Raw genomic sequence first — 23,310 nt, 5'->3', positions numbered from 1 at the left:
TCTAAATGTTTTCAAACATTAGCTGTTACCTTTATGTTGGATAGGGGGTAAAAAAAAGGGAAGGCAATGTTGTTATTTGTTAGCTAGGTTCCTAGCTAAATTAGCTAAGCTACCAGGTAATTTTTACCCCCCTATCGAGCCTAGCTAGCTAGCCCTACTGGCCACTGGCCAAATTAGTTAATGTTCTTGATTCCAGTTACTAAGATAAATACAACATCTCAAATTAGCTACTCGCTTTAGCATTAACTTCTTTGCGGTATTGTCAGTTCAGCTTCTCACTTCTTTGTTTCTCCATTGCCAGTTCAGCCCCATCAAATACAAACTATTTGGTGGTGCCCAAATAAAACAATGACAGTTGGAACTTTGCTCATGCATTTAAACAGAGGGAATAAAAATTTAAAAAACGATATGGACTTAATATTTGTCAAATTATTGAGCATGTCCTCAAATACCAAATACACATCAGAAATTGTCCTTATTTAGCAAATCAAAATCCTGATATGGCCCTCAGCCAAGAGCATATGCATTGTATGTGCTGAGGGAAATATACTATACTGTCAGTATTTGTCAACCTAGAAAAAAAGAAAAAAAGAAGATGTAATAAGATGTCCACATTGGCCTATTTCAGGATATCTAATGAGTTAATGTCCGGCCATACCATGTATGATATCTGGAGGGAATCCAAAATGTATTATTGAAAACTCAGAAATGCATCAGAAATCATTCTTATTTTCAGCATATCAAAAGCATATCAAGAACGCAGCCAAGAGATGCATATCTGGACTTAATATACAGTAGCTTCCTATCTTGAATGTGCTGAGAAAACACAGATGTGCTCTGTATACAGTCAGTATTTGTCAACAGGAAGAGAGGAAATAGGATTTCACATATCTCTGGATATGGAATGAGTCCATATCCTGCATTTGGAAATGTCCATGTGTGATATTCGGAGTAATCCCAATATCATATACGTCTAAAAGACACATCTGGATTCAGAGTGTCAGGATATGGTGCATATCCATAAAACTCAAAATACTGTATGCACTGGAAATGGTCTGTATTCTTTACAACAGTGGTCACCAACTGGTCAATCGCCATCGACTGGTCGATCTTCAAAGCATTCCTAGTCGATCATTTCTGTACAAAACCCAATGATAGGTCTTGCATTAATATTTTTTAAATTCCTCTCGCGGTGTTGGCAGTAGGTGCACCCGATTCAGCTGCCCTGAGCGCCGCGTAGGCGACGTGTTCCCATTTGGAATGATTTCATACATCTGAAGGTATAAACTCCCTTCCCAGCAGGCCTGGAGGGAGAAAATCAAGGGCACTATAGGTCTACCGCTGGCCAATCGGATGGCTCAGATTATCATGCCTGCAGTAACGTAGCAGGCATTAAAGAAAGCTACAGAAAAGTTGATACTGTAAGATTTCTTAACTTTTAAAACCATGACTAGAAACAGAGACTGTCAACGAATGTTTAAGTTTTTACTCAGCACTGTCAACACTTTCTATTCAAACTTTTATAATCCATAAAATGTGCCTTCTCCCTGCTTCCACTCGCGTTACAACCAGCACTAAGCTGCAATGAATAAGTAGGAGTGTATCAATAGGTTTGCGTTGTTATTGTTATCCTCTTGGGTCTTTTTTAATATCGAGGAATATTTCACTGTCTCTAGTCATAACAATAACAACATGAATTTGTGAGGCAGAAAAAATGCCGTGCAAGTTTTGCCATCAGCTGGAAAAAGGTGTCCCTTTTTGGTCAGTGTCAGCAGAGAAAAGGGAGATGTTTTTTTACGTTCTGAGAAGAACAACAATGCATTAGCAGGGCAATTCAAGCAAATCCAATACACAGCGATAATGTTTTGGGCCAATAGCCTACTGGCCTAACCTCATTACGACTGTAATGTTTTTAATAGGTTAATGTTGCATTGGCTTACATTGTTTAAGTAATGTAACAAATCAAATAAAAAAGGAACGGTAGATCTCAGCTTGCATTGAGACTCAGAAAGTGATCTCGATTTAAAAAAGGTTTGTGACCACTGCTGTAGAATATCAACAACATTACATGTAAAGATATCCCCTGATATGGACCCGTTTTACCCAGTGGATTTTCATAGTTACTTAGTCAAAAGTTATGGCAAAATGTGTAGAATTACAGGATATTACCTTTGAAAACTCTAAATTATCTCCGCCCAATTGCAAAATCTGAAGAATTGCATGAAATGAGTTTTAAAATACAAAAAAATCTGCCAAATGGCAAAATGAGAGAATGTTTTTTATTGTTTTTACAATTGGGCGGAGATAAGGCATTCTACATTTTCTGTAGGGCCCCCAAAATGAGAGGGGTTGCCCTGACTCCTATTATTAGGCTGTCCTAATATGGACACCATATAACGATGAGAAAGTCAGTCAGCAAGATGATAATGGCTATCAATCGAAGCTTGATTTGTCAACAGCAACAATTGCATTTCAACACTCATTCTGCCATGTGAAATTTCCAGGAAGTTTGAAAAACACCTCGAGAGTTGCTAATTAGTTTCATGTCTATGCACACACCATCCCATTCTCAATGAATATGTAATCTTTCTGCACACATTACCTTAGAAACACAGAATCCTTTTGTTTAAAGTGTACAGTCCCTCCTGTACCGGATTCACACCCATGAATATTCAACAAATGCAAATATTGACTTTTCTCATGTAGAGTGAATCCTATCCTGGGGTTACAATAGAGATTTAAATAAGGAAATATCAGTCAAACCATATTTTGGCGGAATAGTTCTGATGAAGGTGACCTTTGGCCTACTATGATCGGAACATTAGCCACTGTAGCATTCGTCTTTAAAATTCACTCTAGCATTTATTCAGATGTTTTATATTATCTCGTTGACCACACATATGTCTCCCACAAGACCATTGGAAATGTATGGTTCTATTCACAAGGATTTTTCAAGTGCATCCACAGTACGAGCCACTGTGTGTACATTACAGATAGAGAAGGCAAGTTATTGAGGCAGCTTTAACTAGTATTTAGGACATGCCCATCTGTCCACTAGGGTTTTTGTCAGTCAAAGAGTCACTGTTGTCCATGAGAGCGCCTTACGTCATCCAACTCTTACCCCAGGCCTCTTTACTGCTCAGTATATCTTCAGGCGATTTCTCAACTTCACTCCATAACGGAGTGCTAATAAAAGTATACTACACTCTGTGAATCTTAATTCCCGGTAACCTGATTAAGACTTATGGAAGCTATTACATTTTAACTCATTGGGAGACTGTGGGATGTGATTAAAACAACAGGGAGTCTTCCTGCCAATAAGTCTGTCAGAGGAAAGTGCAGTGCACTGCAAAATGTTCCGCTCTTACATACTGCTGTGCTGCAAAGTTATTAAAAGTGTAACCCAGTCTCATGGCGGGGGCATATCATTTTAGGATTAATATACAATTTAGGGGATAATGTTTGCAACCTTTGAATTATTAAAATGTACCAGAGTCTGGGGTAGGGTTGGGATGTGGTGGCAGTGGGATGCTGAGCATACAAAGTAATAGGATAATATCATTATATCAAAGTTGTTACTTGTTGTACAGATGGTAGTACAGATAGAGGAATTTATACTCTGGTTTCAGGTAACTTAAAAAACAATGTCTGTTTTTATGTAGAATTCAAAACAGAAGGTAAACTACATTTGACACAGCAACAAACAGAGAGGATTCTGTGATTGTTATTCAGGGAGTAACTGCAACTTCCAATTCTGATTTTTTATTTTTTTGTTCCAAATAGTACCAGAGCATGGCTTTGAATGCGCCAAATGTCATGCAGTTGGGACATAATATATATCTGAAATGTTCCACCAGCTTTTTAATATTGTAAGTTGGGATAGCCTATTTACTCTTGCAAATGGCATTTTCCTGACAACATCCCAAGGTATTTTGTACCAAGCCGAACAGCCAGAGATATTGATATGGTCCCAGGCTTCATTTGGTACTCCGATTACACTCCGTTCTGGCATGAGATGGGTGTATTCTGTCCATTTTTGTCCGTTCCAGTCCGACATCATTTTGGTTTATTCTGGATCTGTCCTTAATTGTTTTATGTGCACCACGAACCAATGACTAAATGTAAAAATATAACAATCTGTCAGTCTGAAAATGTGTGAGACAACAGCATGCATAGAAACTGACTTTGTGTACTGTAATGATATGTTATGTCTATCCAATTACTCTTAACTTACTGTTTTGAAGATTGAACTGGAGTCTCAAAATATTGTAGCTAGGGCATATAAGGTCACCATAACAATTGATTAATTCCTTTGGATTTGACTACACATTTGACCTGAAAAATATTTGTATATCCCAATTGATCCAATTTAGCGCTAGCTATAGCAATAAGTAATACAAAAGGTTTTAACTTCCTGTTTTGCACTGTTCATAACTTCAAATAACCATGAACGCTAGACAAATCGGGCCTCAGGGGACCCCCTTTTAAGCCAATGAGCAGTCATTTTGACTCAAACATTCTAACAGTCTAATATAAACATTTCAAATTATCCTTTGGTTGTGTTTAAGAAGGTCTTGGATAATGTCAGTATACTGTACGCAAACATTATTATATAAAAAAACAATATAGTATTTTCATTAGTTCATGTTGCCGTAGGCTATCTGCTCCAAACACGGAGCGCATGAAATGCAGCTAACCCCTTCAATTCTGAGATTTATTTGGGTAAGTGTTTTGGAAACCTCAATCGTCTCTTTCTGATATTTAAAAAAAATCGAAGGGCCTTCCCAAATCTTACCTGCATGTGACTCTATAGGAGGATTTGAAAAAGTCACTTTGTGGCACTTGGGAACAAAGATGACATCCTCTACAAACTGCTTATAACACAAATTCTGTTTGTGATATTGAAATTCTTACAACATATTTTTGTTAAATTAAATTATTTAGGAAAAGTCAAGGACGGACGGGGGCATGACTTAAAACATGGCAGCGATACACTACATGACCAAAAGTATGTGGACACCTGCTTGTCAAACATCTTTTTCCAAAATCATGGGCATTAATATGGAGTTGGTCCCGCCTTTGTTACTATAGCAGCCTCCACTCTTCTCGGAAGACGTTCAACTAGATGTTGGAACAATGATGTGGAGACTTGCTTCCATTCAGCCACAAGAGTGTTAGTGAGGACGGGCACTTGATGTTGGGCGATTAGGCCTGGCTTGCAGTCGGCATTCCAATTCATCCCAAAGGTGTTCTATGGGGTTGAGGTCAGTGCTCTCTGCGGGACAGTCAAGTTCTTAAACACCGATCTCGACAAAAAATGTATGTATGGACCTCGCTTTGTGCATGAGGGCATTGTCATGTTGAAACAAGAAAGGGCCTTCCCAAAACTGTTGCCACAAAGTTCACAGAATTGTATGCTGGAGCGTTTAGCTTTTACTTCACTGGAAATAAGGGGCCAAGCCCGAATCATGAAAAACAACCCCAGTCCATTATACCTCCTCCACCAAAATGTACAGTTGGCACTACATATTGGGTCAGGTAGCGTTATCCTGGCATCTGTCATACCCAGATTAGTCCGTCGGACTCCCAGACATTTGAATTCAATCTGGAATTAGACGGGGTACCAGTACAGAGCTGCCAGGATGCCAAAGAAGGGTTCATAAAACCGAATCGAAGCCGACAGCTGGGGACCGCCCTTTATGATAATGCCCCCTCTACAATTTCAGCTTTGACCTTCCCGAGGTGGAGAGAAAAAATTGAGAGACATCCATTACCAACCCTGCATAACACTTAGTGGCAGACATCTTGGTCACTGCATCACCTTTCTAACTCCTGACATTGTGTGTGTGTGTGTGTGTGTGTGTGTGTGTGTGTGTGTGTGTGTGTGTGTGTGTGTGTGTGCGCTGAAGGGTCTCCACATTACAAAGGTGACAGAGTGTCGGACGAGATGCATCTGTCAGACACCGTGGGAGAGCACTAAGACATTTGTCATGCCATAGTATTGTGTTGTCTCGTGCCACATTGGTGGACGATTAGGTGCCAGGGTTAATGTTGTGCACAGGAGATATTAGAGGTACTCTCTATCACCTGTGTGTTGGCCTGTTACAGGTTTTGGTTTTTCCATTTACGTTTCGAGATAAGACTTTCAGCACGTAGAGCAGATTAGCACGTACAGCGCACCGATGGGTGCCACCTCGTTAGTCAGTATATGTTACACCTGTACTGGCTTGTCCATCTCGTTAGTGGGAATGTGTCTCACCTGGCCCAGTGCTCCAGTTGTCTTGAGAGATGTGTAGGGTTAACACCTTTAGTTGGCGCTCCCTATTTTGATTTCCAGACAAACAACCTGATTCTTCCCTGCTTTTGTTTTGCTTCACCTTTTTGGTTTACTTACTGTCATTAGGTTTGGTGTGGGTTTTTCGTTTGTTTGCTACTTCTTGGGCAAATTTATGGGGTGCTCATGGTGGGTGTCCAGTTGTTGTTGCTAGTTAACTTTCAGTGGACACCCCCATGAGTGTCTTTCAGAACCCCTCTTAAAACACCAACCTGTTTCAATTTAGTTGTCAGTGACTCTTTGTTAGTTCCCCCTTCTGTTTCAGCGATTAATGCAACACCTCTTTTAAGTATTGACGTTTACAGAAAAATACACTAAGTATGTGGACACTCCTTCAAATTAGTGGATTCGGCTGTTTCAGCCACACCTGTAGCTGACACGTGTATAAAATCGAGCACACGGCCATGCAATCTCCACAGACAAACATTGGCAGTAGAATGACCTTACTGAAGAGCTCAGTGAATTTTTACGTGGCACCGTCATAGGATGCCCCCTTTCCAACAAGTCAGTTAATCAAATTTCTGACCTGCAAAATCGTCTGTCCTCGGTTCCAAACTGCATCTGGAAGCAACGTAAGCACAAGAACTGTTTGTTGGGAGCTTCATGAAATGGGTTTCCATGGCTGAGCAACCTGCGGGGTAAAGATCGCCGCCATTGGACTCTGGAGCAGTGGAAACTCATACTCTGGAACGATGGATCACGCTTCACCAACTGGCAGTCCGACGGACAAATCTGCCATTGTTCAGACTAGGCCCCTTATTTCCATTGAAGGGAAATCTTAACGCTCCAGCATACAATAGTCTAGACTATTCTGTGCTTCCGACAATGCCCCAGTGCACAAAGCGTGGTCCATACAGAAATGGCTTGTTGAGATCAGAAGAACTTGACAGGCCTGCACAGAGCGCTGACCTCAACCCCATCGAACACCTTTGGAATGAATTGGAATGCAGATTGCGAGCCAGCCCTAATCACTCAACATCAGTGCCCCACCTCACTAATGCTCTTATTACCGAATGGAAACATGTCCCGCAGCAATGTTCCAACATCTAGTGGAAAGCCTTCCCAGAAGAGTGAAGGCTGTTATAGCAGCAAAGGGGGGACCAACTCCATATTACGGCCCATGATTTTGGAATCAGATGTACAGTGCCTTGCGAAAGTATTCGGCCCCCTTGAACTTTGCGACCTTTTGCCACATTTCAGGCTTCAAACATAAAGATATAAAACTGTATTTTTTTGTGAAGAATCAACAACAAGTGGGACACAATCATGAAGTGGAACGACATTTATTGGATATTTCAAACTTTTTTAACAAATCAAAAACTGAAAAATTGGGCGTGCAAAATTATTCAGCCCCCTTAAGTTAATACTTTGTAGCGCCACCTTTTGCTGTGATTACAGCTGTAAGTCGCTTGGGGTATGTCTCTATCAGTTTTGCACATCGAGAGACTGAAATTTTTCCCATTCCTCCTTGCAAAACAGCTCGAGCTTAGTGAGGTTGGATGGAGAGCATTTGTGAACAGCAGTTTTCAGTTCTTTCCACAGATTCTCGATTGGATTCAGGTCTGGACTTTGACTTGGCCATTCTAACCTGGATATGTTTATTTTTGAACCATTCCATTGTAGATTTTGCTTTATGTTTTGGATCATTGTCTTGTTGGAAGACAAATCTCCGTCCCAGTCTCAGGTCTTTTGCAGACTCCATCAGGTTTTCTTCCAGAATGGTCCTATATTTGGCTCCATCCATCTTCCCATCAATTTTAACCATCTTCCCTGTCCCTGCTGAAGAAAAGCAGGCCCAAACCATGATGCTGCCACCACCATGTTTGACAGTGGGGATGGTGTGTTCAGGGTGATGCGCTGTGTTGCTTTTACGCCAAACATAACGTTTTGCATTGTTGCCAATAAGTTCAATTTTGGTTTCATCTGACCAGAGCAACTTCTTCCACATGTTTGGTGTGTCTCCCAGGTGGCTTGTGGCAAACTTTAAACGACACTTTTTATGGATACCTTTAAGAAATGTCTTTCTTCTTGCCACTCTTCCATAAAGGCCAGATTTGTGAAATATACGACTGATTGTTGTCCTATGGACAGAGTCTCCCACCTCAGCTGTAGATCTCTGCAGTTAATCCAGAGTGATCATGGGCCTCTTGGCTGCATCTCTGATCAGTCTTCTCCTTGTATGAGCTGAAAGTTTAGAGGGACAGCCAGGTCTTGGTAGATTTGCAGTGGTCTGATACTCCTTCCATTTCAATATTATCGCTTGCACAGTGCTCCTTGGGATGTTTAAAGCTTGGGAAATATTTTTGTATCCAAATCCGGCTTTAAACTTCTTCACAACAGTATCTCGGACCTGCCTGGTGTGTTCCTTGTTCTTCATGATGCTCTCTGCGCTTTTAACGGACCTCTGAGACTATCACAGTGCAGGTGCTGTAACGGCGTTCTTCGTTTGTCGAAAGAGAGGACCGAAATGCAGCGTGGTGGTTACTCATGTTCTTTAATGTAGAAAATAGCGATACATGAAATAACTTATAAATACAAAAACAACAAACGGAACGTGAAACCTAATACAGCCTATCTGGTGAACACTACACAGAGACAGGAACAATCACCCACGAAATACACAGTGAAACCCAGGCTACCTAAATACGGTTCCCCATCAGAGAAAACAAGAATCACCTGACTCTGATTGAGAACCGCCTCAGGCAGCCAAGCCTATACTAGACACACCCCTAATCAACCACAATCCCAATGCCTACAAAAAACCCAATACAACAATACAATAAACCCATGTCACACCCTGGCCTGAACAAATAATTAAAGAAAACACAAAATACTAAGACCAAGGCGTGACAGAACCCCCCCCCCCCCCCCCCCTAAGGTGCGGACTCCCGAACGTACCAAATATAGTGTGATTTGGGCTTGATATACACTACTACTTTATCTATGAGTCTGTATAATAACATTGAAAGTATTGGTGACACTTGACGCTGACAGGTATAATGCATTATGAAGCTGTTATAATGCACTGTAAGACGTGTCAGAAGTGGGTATTACACCTTTGTAACATCGCAGGATTATCTCCTCATGTTCCTGATTAAATAACAGCGATTTTAAGTCAGTTGTCAATAAGCCTTACAGTAAGACATTATAACGACCCATACATGCTTAAAACATGTAATACACAGTACCAGTCAAAAGTTTGGACACACCTACTCACTCCAGGAATTTCCTTTATTTTTTACTATTTTCTGCATTGTAGAATATTAGTGAAGACATCAAACTATGAAATAACACATATGGAATAATGTAGTAACCAAAAAAGTGTTAAACAAATCAAAATGTATTTTATATTTGAGAATCTTCAAAGTAGCTACCCATTGCCTTGATGATAGCTTTGAACACTTGTGGCATTCTCTCAACCAGCTTTGTGAGGTAATACATTTCAATTAACAGGTGTGCCTTGTTAAAAGTTCATTTGTAGAATTTCTTTCCTTAATCCATTTGAGCCAATCAGGGTAGGGGTGGTACACAGAAGAAAGGCCCTATTTGGTAAAATACTGTACCAAGTCCATACTTTGGTAACAGCTCAAATTAGCAAAGAGAAACAACAGTCAATGCGGAACATTTCAAGAACTTTGAACGTTTCTTCAAGCGCAGTGATGAAACTGGCTCTCATGAGGACTGCCACAGGAATGGAAGACCCAGCGTTACCTCTGCTGCAGAGGATAAGTTCATTAGAGTTACCAGCCTCAGAAATTGCAGCCCAAAAAAAGTTCAAGTAACAGACACATCTTAACATCAACTGTTCAGAGGAGCCTTCGTGAATCAGGCCTTCATGGTCAAATTGCTGCAAAGAAAGCACTATTAAAGGACACCATTAAGAAGAGACTTGCTTGGACCAAGAAACTTGCTTGGTCTGATGAGTCCAAATTTGAGATTTTTTTCCCACAGTGTAGGTGAACAGATAATCTCCGCATGTGTGGTTCCCACCATGAAGCATGGAGGAGGAGGTGTGATGGTGTGGGGGTGCTTTGCTGGTGACACTGTCAGTGATATATTTAGAATTCAAGGAACACTTAACGAGAATGGCTACCACAGCATTCTGCAGCAATACGCCATCCCATTTGGTTTGCGCTTCGTGAAACTATCATTTGTTTTTCAACAGGTGTCACGTTCTGACTGTTATTTCCTGTGTTTTGTATTTAGTTAGTATGGTCAGGGCGTGAGTTGGGTGGGCAGTCTATGTTTGTTTTTCTAGGTTTTGGGTATTTCTTTGTTTTCGGCCTAGTATGGTTCTCAATCAGAGGCAGGTGTCATTAGTTGTCTCTGATTGAGAATCATACTTAGGTAGCCTGGGTTTCACTGTGTGTTTGTGGGTGATTGTTCCTGTCTCTGTGTTTGCACCAGATAGGACTGTTTTGAGTTTGCACATTTCTTGTTTTTTGTAGTCAGTTGTTCATGTGTACCTTAACGCATTAAAAAGAACCATGGACACTTACCACGACGCATATTGGTCCTCTGATCCGTTTCGCCTCTCCTCTTCGGAAGAAGAGGAGGAAATTCATTACAACAGGACAATGACCCAACACACCTACAGGCCGTGTAAGGGCTATATGACCAAGAAGGAGAGTGAGGGAGTGCTGCATCAGATGGCCTGAGTGAAGGAAAAGTAGCCAACAAGTGCTCAGCATATGTGGGAACTCCTTCAAGACTGTTGGAAAAGCATTCCTCATGAAGCTGGTTGTCAAGAGTGAGAGAATGTCAAGAGTGTGCAAAGCTGTCATCAAGGCAAAGGGTGGCTACAATGTAGAAAATAGTGAAAATAAAGACAAATTGGTGAGTAGGTGTGTCCAAATTATTTGACTGGTACTGTAAGTAAAATAAACCATTATACCAGTTTTAACAAGTATCATTATAAGAGAAGATGGAATAACCCATGAAAGAATGAATTATATATGTCATTACCCCTGATGGTAATCTTTTATTTAGTTTGCTCATATAATTATTCACTTTTTTGAGGATGACAAGCGGGATATGAAAGACAAACTCATTCCCTGAGATTCAAATCCCCTGGCTTACTCTTCACACCTTCCCTCCTCAAAGAGATGAGAAGGGGTCAACACTGCAGTGAATGATAGACATCCACGTTGATGGCCTAAGTAGATAGGATAGTCTCTTTCATGCAAGGCAGAGGGAGCAGATTCCCTTTCAGTGGTTTGACTCATGTTCTACCTCTCTGAAGTACTTTGTACAAACCTAAAATAGAAGCCTTTTGGAATGACTAGTGGATTTCTATCAGACTTGGGTTCAAATAGTATCTTTCAAATGCTTACCAGACAAAGCAAACCCCACCCATCTAGCACTCCAGGCAGGCTCAAGCAAACACCATTTGAAAGGTATGCAGTACTATCTGAACTCCGATTCCGTACCACCAGTGTGTGGTACGTACTGCAACACACCTCCTTCAGAACAGTAAATACAGTATGTTAGTCTTAATAGCCTGTTTACTTCTTACTTATCTTGCCTGTGTCGGGACATTTTGCTCACAGTGAAGGGAAAGTGCTTTTTCTACCTCCAATTCCCCTTTCCAACAATTTGGTCGATATATCCCAGCGAAAGATTCTCATCTTCCACAACTTATTGATGTACAGGTTCCCTTGTGGTTACAGTGTCTGCCCTGAGGAAGGTTGTGAGTTCGATCTCTGGCCTAGTCATACCAAAGACTGTAAAAATTGGACCTGATGAGTGTCTGCTTGGCACAGAGCATGAAGGAGATACACTACATGTCCAAAAGTATGTGGACAATCTAGAGGCGAAAGAAGTGCACACCTATTTAGGCGAGGTGCTGGCTAGCGGAGTGGAACACTTAAAAAAATAAAGGAGAGCCGCACACTCTAGGAGCTCAGATGCAAAAATATTTATGTTCAACGTTTCGACGGACAAGCTGTCCTCATCAGGGTATAAAAGCATGTGGATACCTGCCCGTAGAACATCACATTCCCAAATCCTTTGCTGCTTTAACAGCCTCCACTCTTCTGGGAAGGCTTTCTACTAGACGGTGGAAAATTGCTGAAGGGATTTGCTTCCATTCAGCCATAAGAGTATTAGTGAGGTCGGGCACTGATGTTGGGCGATTAGGCCTGGCTCGCAGTCGGTGTTCCAAATCATCCCAAAGGTGTTCAATGGAGTTGAGGTCAGGACTCTGTGCAGGACAGTCAAGTTCTTCTACACTGATCTTGACAAACCATTTATGGACCTCGTTTTCTGCACAGGGGCATTGTCATGCTGAAATAGGAAAGGGCCTTCCCCAAACTGTTGCCACAAAATGTCATTGTATGCTGGAGCGTTAAGATTTGCCTTCACTGGAACTAAGGGGCCTAGCCCAAACCATGAAAAACAGCCCCAGACCATTATTCCTCCTCCACCAAACTTTACAGCGGGCACTATGCATTGGGGCAGGTAGCGTTCTCCTGGCATCCGCCAAACCCAGATTCGTCCGTCTGACTACAAGATGGTGAAACGTCATTCATCACATCAGAAATTTGACGAACTGACTTGTTGGAAAGATGGCACCCTATGACGGTGCCACGTTGAATGTCAATGAGCTCTTCAGTAAGGCACGTCTACTGCCAATGTTTGTCTATAGAGATTGCATGGCAGCGTGCTCAATTTTATACACCTGTCAGCAACGGGTTTGGCTGAAATAGCCGAATCCACCAATTTGAAGGGGTGTCCACATACTTTTGTTTACATAGTGTAGAATGGGGGTAAGACCCTGTAATATATTAGTGTCCTGTCCAGGGGGTGTACTTGTACATCAAGCTGCCTCACGCTATAGAAACAGGAGATAGTCTCCAGCCTTATGAGCTGTTCCAGCTCGCACAAGCCAAAGCTACTGGTAGACTTCTTGAAACAAAGTTATTGCAACACACTCCACCAACCAGGTTCTCCTTTTAAACTTCTGAAATCGTTTTACGTAGAAACAACATAAGCCCGTTGATTTTTTTCAGAACGTTCCTTGTTCATTCAATGGAAATGTGCGTTATCTAACTGTTTAATTTGTCAACCATTTTACTCAACTACCCAATAACAGCTCCGTAGTCACCGCTACAATAACATTCATGGAAGTGAAAGAAAAACAGGTATGGTGAGAGAGAGAGGAAGAAATGAATAACGGAGACATACCCTTTATCTGCAAACTCCCTGGGAGCCCATCCTGCTGAAACAAAAACAAACAGAAAGACAAAGTCGTGAGATACAACACAATCACACGCCCATCAAAGTAATGAAGCCAACAGAGCAACAACACCAAGAGCAATTTCACTTTTACGGGTGGAATCTCAACCCCCTGCTACAGATATGAGGGGATTCGGGTCGAATGCCTATACATTGATTTTACTGGATGAAGCACTAAATTGAGGTGGCTATTGAGGAAGGTCTATTGAGAAGAGAAGGATACAAATTGAGAATATGTTTATTGTGTCGTATAGTTGCGGTGACCACTTGTTTTTTCTGCTCCGTTTTTCATATTCATAAGTTACTGCCGACTCACTGGATAACATAACATACGCAGAGTGTTCGACAGTGAAAAGCTAAGAGGTGCCGTATCTCCGTAAAGGGGTGCCTTTAAAGGTTCAAAGAAGGTACTTCCAGAGGGCTAGTGAATCATGGTGAATCATAGTGAATCATAGTGAATCATGGTTATGCTACGGTATAGGACCCTTATGGCGAATTAGAAGGTCCACATTTACAGTAGTGCCACCATGTACGGCTATTCGCCGGCTGTTGAAGACCGCAAATAGGAATGGGGTAAGTATTCCATTCCACCAGCGCAGTCTCCATTGCTTATCCTCAATGTGGAGATTCCCTCCTTTTGTAGTCCAGCTACTGGCAGGGTGGTAATTATGAAATGAACACACAGCGTAACAGGTCCAAAGTCGACAACGAAAGCGTTTCTCTTTTCTCTGACTGACACCACACAGAAGATAGCCTACTGTACTTGTCGTTCATCTTATCTAACATACAGATTGACATGGTAACATGCACAGGGAAGCTATAGAACAATGTCTGTTTTCATGTATGTCCCCAATGGACTTACCTAAATCAATGGAATGTAGGTCAATGCGTGAGTCCTGTGATGGCCGGGCATCTAGAAATATTTTTAGAAACCTGTTCTAGCTCTGTGTGTGCAATTTGATGCTTCTATCACCAAAGTCATAATCCAAAAAAACAGCTGCCCCACCAAATGGAATTCTATGGCTAAGCTTCCAGCATTCTGATGTTAATGCCCAATATGGACATTTTTTTAAGCAATAGTTGTAGCTGGTGCTTACAAAGTGAGTTATATTGTATATCATTTTAAAAGTAATTGCATGACCTTTCAGAACCACTTGTCAATCAAAGTTTAAAATGTATCAGGGTTTTACCTTTTTAAAGTAATTCATACATTTCATTCTGATTATGCCCCTAGAGGTCAAAGGTCAAGGTTCTGCTGACCTGAATATGTGTCTGGTGGATAACTGTGAATCAAAGCTATCCAATGATATGATTAAAGGGTATACGTGAGCAATGCCTTGATGTATACTAAAAATGTTTGTCATAGGGTCAAATCTCTATGGGAAAAATGAATGGGATGTGGGGATGAAAGAAAGAGTGATAACACACAGTAAGCTACCATTGCTTTCACACATTTTCCAACTAGGGACATAGACCTTCAAAAAAAATCACTGTGAACCCAACTGACTCTCCTGGTTCATAAGGTCTACAAATTCATTTTTTGTTGTTGTTTATCAGCGAGTGTGTTCGTGTGTGTCTATGACTATGCAGGTGTGTACATTTGGTGGGAGGTGGTATGTGGAGGGCCGTTTAAAAGAAGAGAACACAATGCATAAACATTTTTTGTGCAATTCATATTTACAGGCAACATTTAGGTTTTTCTTTCATTGTTTTTATCTGGCATTAGTGCATAAACCTATAAGCTTTAGGGCTTAACCGTAGACTTTGCGTGCCAAATACCTGAAAATCGGCAAATGCTTTTTGGTAACTTGGGCAGAAAACGTTAAGAGAGTTGAATTAAAGAGAGGAGAGGGCCAGAGCAGTAATATTTGGGAAAGATTTGGTGAAGTGGAAGTGGTATGTTCTGTGTGATTATTGTGAGGTGCTCTACAAAGAAATTCAACAGTCACAAGACGGGGACTTCAAATATGTCAAATATGTCACAGATGTTCAGATGGGTTAAATGGAATAGTAGCCAACCTGAAATGTGGATACTAACTATAGGTCTATAACCTCTCACATCGCCTAATATGATATTAACTCCTGTCGAATCAAGCATTTATTGCAGTAAAATGATACACCAAGTGTACATTTTGACAGTGGAACAGGAGTGGAGAAATATGATTTCTTTCTTTCAGCATCTTGAGAGAATGAAGGTATTTTTGTATTTTATTTAACTAGGCAAGTCCGTTAAAAACACATTTTTATTTACAATGATGGCCTACCCCGGCTTAACCCGGACGACGCTGGGCCAATTGTGCACCGCCATATGGGACTTCCAATCACGGCTGCTTGTGATACAGCCTGGTTTTGAACCAGAGTGTCTGTAGTGACTCCTCTAGCACTGAGATGCTAGTGAGGTGCTAGTGCATGGTTAGGCCCTTTCTGTAAATGGGCTATCTTTATCCGCATTATAAAAGCTGATAGTATTTCAACCACATGAAATATGCATCATTTTCACAGCTTTTCATTTCCATAAAACTGATCAAACTGATGTCATTTGAAAATGTTGCATAAAAATCTTTCCTATGTGTAGACAAATTGACTAACAAATAGCCTACAAACATTTCAGAAATTAAGCAGAAACATGTCAAAATTAGGCTTAAAAAAATCCTGCACCCCCTGTCAAAAAATCGTTACGCAATCTCTGACTGTATACAGCACATTTTTCTATATTAGCTAGAGGGTTAGTGTCGGGTAGCGGCCTCAGAATTTCACATTATCACATATAGTCGTGGTTGCAGATGGGTTATTAGTAATTGCGGGCGGGTGCGGGTTAACAAACAGCTGACCTGCGCATCACTAGCACACACACACACAACTAAACACACAGGCTCGCACACACACACACACACACAACACTGCTCCACTCTCGGTATTCAAGGGACACTGTTTCACTAAAGCTTGCCTTTCAACCTCAACGACTTTGAGCTCTCTCTCGCTCTCTCTCGTTCTCTCTTGCTCTCTCTCTCTTCTCTCTCTCTGGTTCTCTCTCTCCCTCTTCTCTCTCTCTCTCTCTGGTTCTCTCTCTGGTTCTCTCTCTCTCTGGTTCTCTCTCTCTCTCTGCCCCCCTCTCTGTTGGCTTATCTGCTTCTAATCTAGATTTGCCATGTGGACAGGCCGGCACATGGTGGTTGTTGCTCTCATCAGCCTCCCTCTCCTTGCCTCCATTTTGTGATGCCACAACCGGTACAGTAGATAACTTCACGACAAACGTATGTAAAAAATACAAATAAATATAAAATCCTTTGTTGTTTTAGAACCATATCTTTTGGTTGTCCTATTACATTTACATTTTAATAATTTAGCCGATACATTTACATTTAAGTCATTTAGCAGACGCTCTTATCCAGAGCGACTTACAGTTATTCTGAGTGACAGTTAATGTATTCATCTAAAGCTAGCTAAGTAAGACAACCACATATCACAGGTATATTAAGTACATTTCTCAATAAAGTCGTTTTTCTCTGAAAGACATTCTCCAAAAGACAAACAGAGTAAAATGACAATTCCCTTATCTATTGGTTATTTAATAGACTTTAATTTATATGGACAAAGGATATTCTTGAGAAGGAATACAATTAAGAAATGTTTTCGTTATGTGGTATGCCCATCCATACACACTCATTTGGGCATTTGTGGAATGACATCATGGACAAGGCAGCCAATTGGCTGACGATGACAATGACTACAGAGATAAAGCTCCATACTATAAGCTGAATGGCTCTGTATGATTGGACGTAGCCTGGTCTCATAGATTGGACGTAGCCTGGTCTCATAGATTAGACGTAACAGAGTAAACTTCCATCCGGGATACTCAAATGAGTATGATATGTTACATTTGGTATGGTTAATTGATTGATTGATTTTATTGATTAGACCTTTTTTTTTTAAATACATACATAGGGGCGCTCCAGCCAGTGACGCCTCCACATACAATTTAAGAAAATCATCAAAGATAACACAAAGTTGAAAAGCTTATTTCCATTGTGGTCCTTTTGGAGGGGAAGGTGGGATGACAGACAATGACAGACACAATTGTTTGTTTCATAGCATGAGATAATTAGTACAGTTCCATTTCTTAATAACCAACTATGGACAGGCACATATCCCTTGTCTCAATGATTATACACAACAGGCACCAAAAGGCAGACCATATGCTATCCCAGGCATTTCCTTCTCAGCCACAAATTATAATCTTACTCACTTTTGACTCACTTTTGAGACATGCTACTATTTAGCCATTGTTTTCAGTGAGATCTTGAAACTACCTAGAGGTTATAAGTTTCAAATTCCAAAAAGTTTATTTTCCCATACCACTATTAAATCTAAAAGGAACAACGTCAGTTTCACTCCTTCTAGTGGAATAGTTATGGTTACCCTGGACCAAGTTAAAGTAGTTACTTAGCTACCTGGGGTCCATATTCTGGACAATCTGATGTACAAGACATAATTTCATCTGAAAGACTATCTGTCACGCCTCTGTTTAACCTGTCTTGTTTTTGTCTCCACCCCGCTCCAGGTTTCCCCATTTTTTCCCCCTTAATATATACCTGCATTTTCTGTTTGTCTGTTGCTAGTTCGTCTTGTCTTGTCAGGTCTTACCAGCATATTTCCCGTTTCTCCTGCTCTCAAGTTCATTTTTCTAGTCTGACCTTTCTGCCTGTTCTGACCCTGAGCCTGCCTGCCATTCTGTCCCTGTTTGACCCTGCCTTGGATTATGAACCACTGCCTGCCCTCGCCCTGCCCTTTGCCTGCCCCTTTGTATAATACACATTCTGAGTATCGATCGATCAACCTCCTGTGTCTGCATCTGGCTCATTTCCTGAGTTGTGATACTATTCTCCACTTTGAACCATCAAAGGCTTTCAAAGTGAGAATAGTCAAGATGAGTAAGTGCTGGTAGTTTAAGAATAACCCTGACTAAGTTGTTCTGAGATGTCTGCAATTTATTTTCAAATGATCTTGGGGGCACTATTGTACCAGGTACGTATAGTCAAAGTGGCACTGAATAAGAGCCCCCAGCCAATCCCACCATTGTATTCCTATCCAGATATTTGGAGGTTCTTGCCAGAAACCACTTTTTATGGTTCACTTTGGAGATAACGTTTTGTTCCATGCTCTCCCTTGTCAGGATGGTTATCTAGCACACATCCAAGATAATTAACTAAGTGTTTTGCTGTGACTACTATTCACCTACTACCACCTTAAAATCTGTGGATTTCCTCAGTTTCACTTTGGACCCGAATAAGATGGACTCTGTTTTTCCAAGGTGAAATCACAGCTTATTATCATATAGCCATTTACTGACATTCAGAAGTTCAGCACTGGGGGCTTTCTCAACCACATTTTTGTCTTTATGGGAAACCAACGGTTCAGAATCATATCCATAGAGGAAAAGGTCACATGTAAAGGCAGATTTCAGATCATTTATATATAACAGATAGAGAAGTGGACCCAGAACACTCCCTTGGGGTACCCTGCAGTTCAGGATTTTGGATTTAGACAGGGTCCCATCCACATCCACCATCTGTTTTCTTCCTTGCCGATAAGAGCTAACCTATTTTACAGCTAAGTTGTTAAAGCCCATGGCTCTTAGTTTGATTAACAGAATCTCATGATCCACTGTATCAAACGCCTTTTGGAGATCTAACATAACAATACCACAAAATGTCCCTCCATCTACTTCCTTTCTGATGTGGTCAGTTAAATATAGTAGGTGATTGTCAGTGGAATGGGATTTCCTAAAGCCAGATTGGAGCTCATATAGTAGGTTATATAAGGAAATGTAACTGTCAATCTGTTCGAACATAATCTTTCCATGACCTTCGATAAAATGCACAGGATTGACACAGGCCAGTGGTTTCCATGATCTAACTTATTCCCTTTTTTATATAGAGGAATGACCCTTGCTAGTTTTATTTCACTGGGGGGGAAAAAAACAAGTTAAATAACAGATTTACAATGTGAGTTACACAGGGGGTGATAATTACCGCAGCGTCCCTTAGTAACTGTCAAGGCCAGTTGCTTTGGAAGTTCTCTTCAGCTTCTTCATCACAGTTGACTCAGACACTTTCAAATGAAATAGCATTTACAGTACCTGAATCCCCTGCTGTGAGTAAAATTGTTGGACTTGACTTTCCCCATAGCAACCTAATTGATACGGTTCCTTGCGAACAAATGTATTAGCTATAGTTGTAAAATAGCTATTCAGACTGTCTGCAACCATGTTCTTGTCTGAATGAACCTTTCCTCTAATGTCCAAGCTAAAATGTCGAGCTTTGGTCTTTAATTTGTTACTGTGACCTAACAGCTTCAGACACTTCCATAAATAATGTACTCGGATTGATCCTATTCGAAACTATTTTGTCGTTAAAATAATCTTTCTTGGCCTTCTCTATCATCCTGTTCAACCTAATTTCTTAATTTCTTATAGTCTATAAAAACATAATCTGCCCTGGATATCCTGAACTCCAGATCATTTCTACACTTAATTGCCTTTAAAATGTTATTGTTTATCCATGATTCTGCTCTTTGCTAAATAAATAAATTATCTGGAGCCTGCTTGTCTGCACCATCTAAAAACAATTATTTAAAATTGCCCCAGTCATTTTCCACCTTGTTACATTTCAATACAGCAGACCAGTCAAATTTGCTCAAACAATTAACAAAAGTATCTGCACTATAGTTCTTCATAGACCTCATTTTTATTGAGTTATGACAATTCAAAACAGTTTTCTGGACCTTCCTACGACAGAAAATGATGGAATGATCAGTGTGCCCATAGTTTACAACCCTACTGTTTGTTATCATTGATCTATCCGATAACAACACAAGGTCAATGACGGTTTGGGTAGAAGAACAGACCCTGGTGGGTTCATTAATCAGTTGGTGTAAGGCAAACAGATAAAGCGAACGTCCAGCAACATAAAGGTTGCGTGTTCAAATCTCATCACGGACAACTTTAGCATTTTTGCGCAACAGCAACTTTGCAACAACTTACTACTTTGCAACTACTTAGCATGTTAGCTAACCCTTCCCTTAACCCTAACCTTAACACTTTAACCTAACTCCTAACCTTAACCCCTAATCCTAACCCCTAGGCAAACTCACGTTAGCCACCTAGCTAACGTTAGCATTAGCCACCTAGCTAACGTTAGCCACCACAAATTGTAATTCATAAGAGATCATACGAATTGTAATTCGTAGCATATCATACGAAATGAATGACGGACATCCACAAATGAATACATACCATACGAAGCGTAACATATCATACTAATTGGAGCGTCACGATTACTTTTACTATGTTATGCCTACCCCTGAGTCCAGGTTGTTGGAAGTGGTCTCTATAGTGAAGGCTAATGGGGACAAAGCTTATTTCAAATGGCATAAACAAAGCACAAGCAGTGTTATGACAGAATGCCATCTCACTCCAACCCGTTGGCCCCAATCGACCTTGGCTCTTTCCTAATCCAAGGCTGAGCAAAGGCATGGAAAAGGAATAAAAGTACAAGGTCTTTGCTGTGTCTTGTTGTGGCCTACAATACAATGAAAATACCTCACCACACAACAATTATAACGTTAAGTGCACTTTTGTGAGAAAATTGAACCTCTTTGACATGCGGTTGTGTGTGGATGGTCCTTGACTGCCCTCAAAACAATTAAACCTCAACAAGAAAAACATCAAGGTATATGAAAAAGACTTGAGTTAGCAATTTATTACAATGCGCCATACATTCTCACAGACCTGTTGGACAATTCAACCAAGCTTACCTTTCTATCCCCACAAGACAAATTGTACGATAGGCAAAAGCTGTAATGGCATTTCTCTGTGTCCATTATTAAGGCACCTAGCTAATGCATGCATTTTAACAGAGAGGAAAGTACATTCATTTCTTTTTGTGAGAGTTACTTTTCTATTTAGCAAAAGTATCACCGACAGTCCAGCTAGTCTAATCTGTTTTATCATGGAGTTGTGCTCATCCCACAGGGTAATTCAATATGTGGATGTCAGTAAAGGGAGAGAATGGAGAGACTGTGCGTGATACACACCAATTCTACATTTCTCCATTGGTGCCGAGCCCCCCAAAAAAGACTGGATAATAACAGAAGAAAATCTTGCACACCAGATACGCTGCTCCAGTGTTTTATTCCTGCGCCCACTTATGTGTGTAGGCTTTTGCTTTATTATAATGGAGATGGGATCCTATACCCAACTCTCTCCATTCTCTATTTATAGAGGCCTTATGTCACCATTGACAAGGCTGCAATTTGAATTAACATGTAAGGGGGGTATTTCCAGTGTTCTTGTTGGAGTGGCCTTCACGGTTTTGTTCATATGTGACATCCTTTCAGAGCGCAAAATTGGATCTTTAGAATTCAATTGAGCTTCAAAGGACAATTCCAATCCAACTTGATGACATTCAAGGTAGAAGAGCGCAAAAAAACTGTACGAACACCGTGATTAACGAATACAAGGTAGCCCATGTATGCTGTCTACTACGGTATTGCTACTTCATCAACATGATGAATCGACAAATAATTCCCATTTAGAATTCTGACACAAATGTTCCCGAGTGGGATCGTGTCATCAATATGCATCAATGATGTAATTAATCTAGCGTGTTAGCATCACGTTCCGTAAAATGAAAGTCATAGCGACAATGTTGGGCCCGCTCAGCACAAAGTCACAGCATACAGAGGATAGGGTACACCACTCTGGCAACGATAGGTTCATTTATCATAACAGATCAGGATTAATTTTACTACTCAGCTTCTACACGTGTACTGCGGCCATAACTCATATTGGATATTATATTAATAAAAGGCAAGTCCACAACAGAGATGAATGTCTCGCCGATATTAAACTTAACATAGATTTGATTATGCAGTGGCCTCCGTAATTATTGGGACTGTGAAGCATTTTTGTTCTTTTTTTGGCTCTACGCTCCAAAGGTTTGGATTTGAAATCAAACAATAACTATGGGGTTAAAGTGCTGACTGTCAGCTTTCATTTGAGGGTATTTCCATCCATATTTAGTGAACCGTTTAACCCCATTTTAGTGGTCAAAAGTATTGGGACAAATTCACTTAAAGTAGCCAAAAGTTAAGTATTTGGCCCCATATTCATAGCATGCAATGACTACATTAAGCTTGTGACCAATGCTTCAAAAAGAATTTGGGCACTGAGCAAATTTCAGGTCTGCTGAGCGCAAACTTGAAAGTTCTGCCCAACTTCCCGTGCGAGTTTACTGTGAACACTGAGGCTGTACCTGCTTTACGTTACAGTTTTAACAATGGCCAAGTAGTATGTAGGCCTTATGTAGGCCTACCAGAGTGGTCTACCATCAAAAACAATGGAGAAAAACACATCCCATAACATTTTCATGTTGAAATAGTTGTTCTATTATTCAGCCTACAGTAGCAGCCAATGTGTGATGTTCAATGTGGGCCTACATTCCATGAGATGTTTGAAAAAAACATGCATTATGAGGCGACAGGTAGCCTAGTGGTTAGAGTGTTGGTCCAGTAACTGAAAGGTTGCAAGACCCAAACTGCCATGGTAAACATCTATTGTTCTGAACATGGCAGTTAACTGTTCCTAGGCTGTCATTGTAAATAAGAATTTGTTCTTAACTGACTTGCCTAATAAAATAAAAACACTTGCCTGTTTATCCACTTGTCCTTCAGACAAGGAG

At 40.7% G+C, this 23,310-nt stretch overlaps 1 protein-coding gene across 2 annotated transcripts in view; it reads right to left on the bottom strand.

Annotated features, from left to right (window-relative positions):
• Window positions 1–23,310, bottom strand: part of LOC115129559 (follistatin-related protein 5-like) — a 180,327-nt gene that overhangs the window by 131,054 nt on the left and 25,963 nt on the right. The window contains exon 3 of one of the 2 annotated variants that reach the window (XM_029660041.2): window positions 13,520–13,553. In XM_029660041.2, the coding sequence (XP_029515901.1) occupies window positions 13,520–13,553 (34 nt within the window). The remainder of the gene's footprint in view (window positions 1–13,519; window positions 13,554–23,310) is intronic. The other variant, XM_029660042.2, reaches the window with a different exon arrangement.

Source organism: Oncorhynchus nerka, linkage group LG5, assembly GCF_034236695.1.
Source record: "Oncorhynchus nerka isolate Pitt River linkage group LG5, Oner_Uvic_2.0, whole genome shotgun sequence".
NCBI classification, from domain to species: Eukaryota; Metazoa; Chordata; class Actinopteri; order Salmoniformes; family Salmonidae; genus Oncorhynchus; species Oncorhynchus nerka.
The sequence above is the reverse complement of the archived record's forward strand: the minus strand, read 5'-3'. Positions and strand labels throughout refer to the sequence as shown.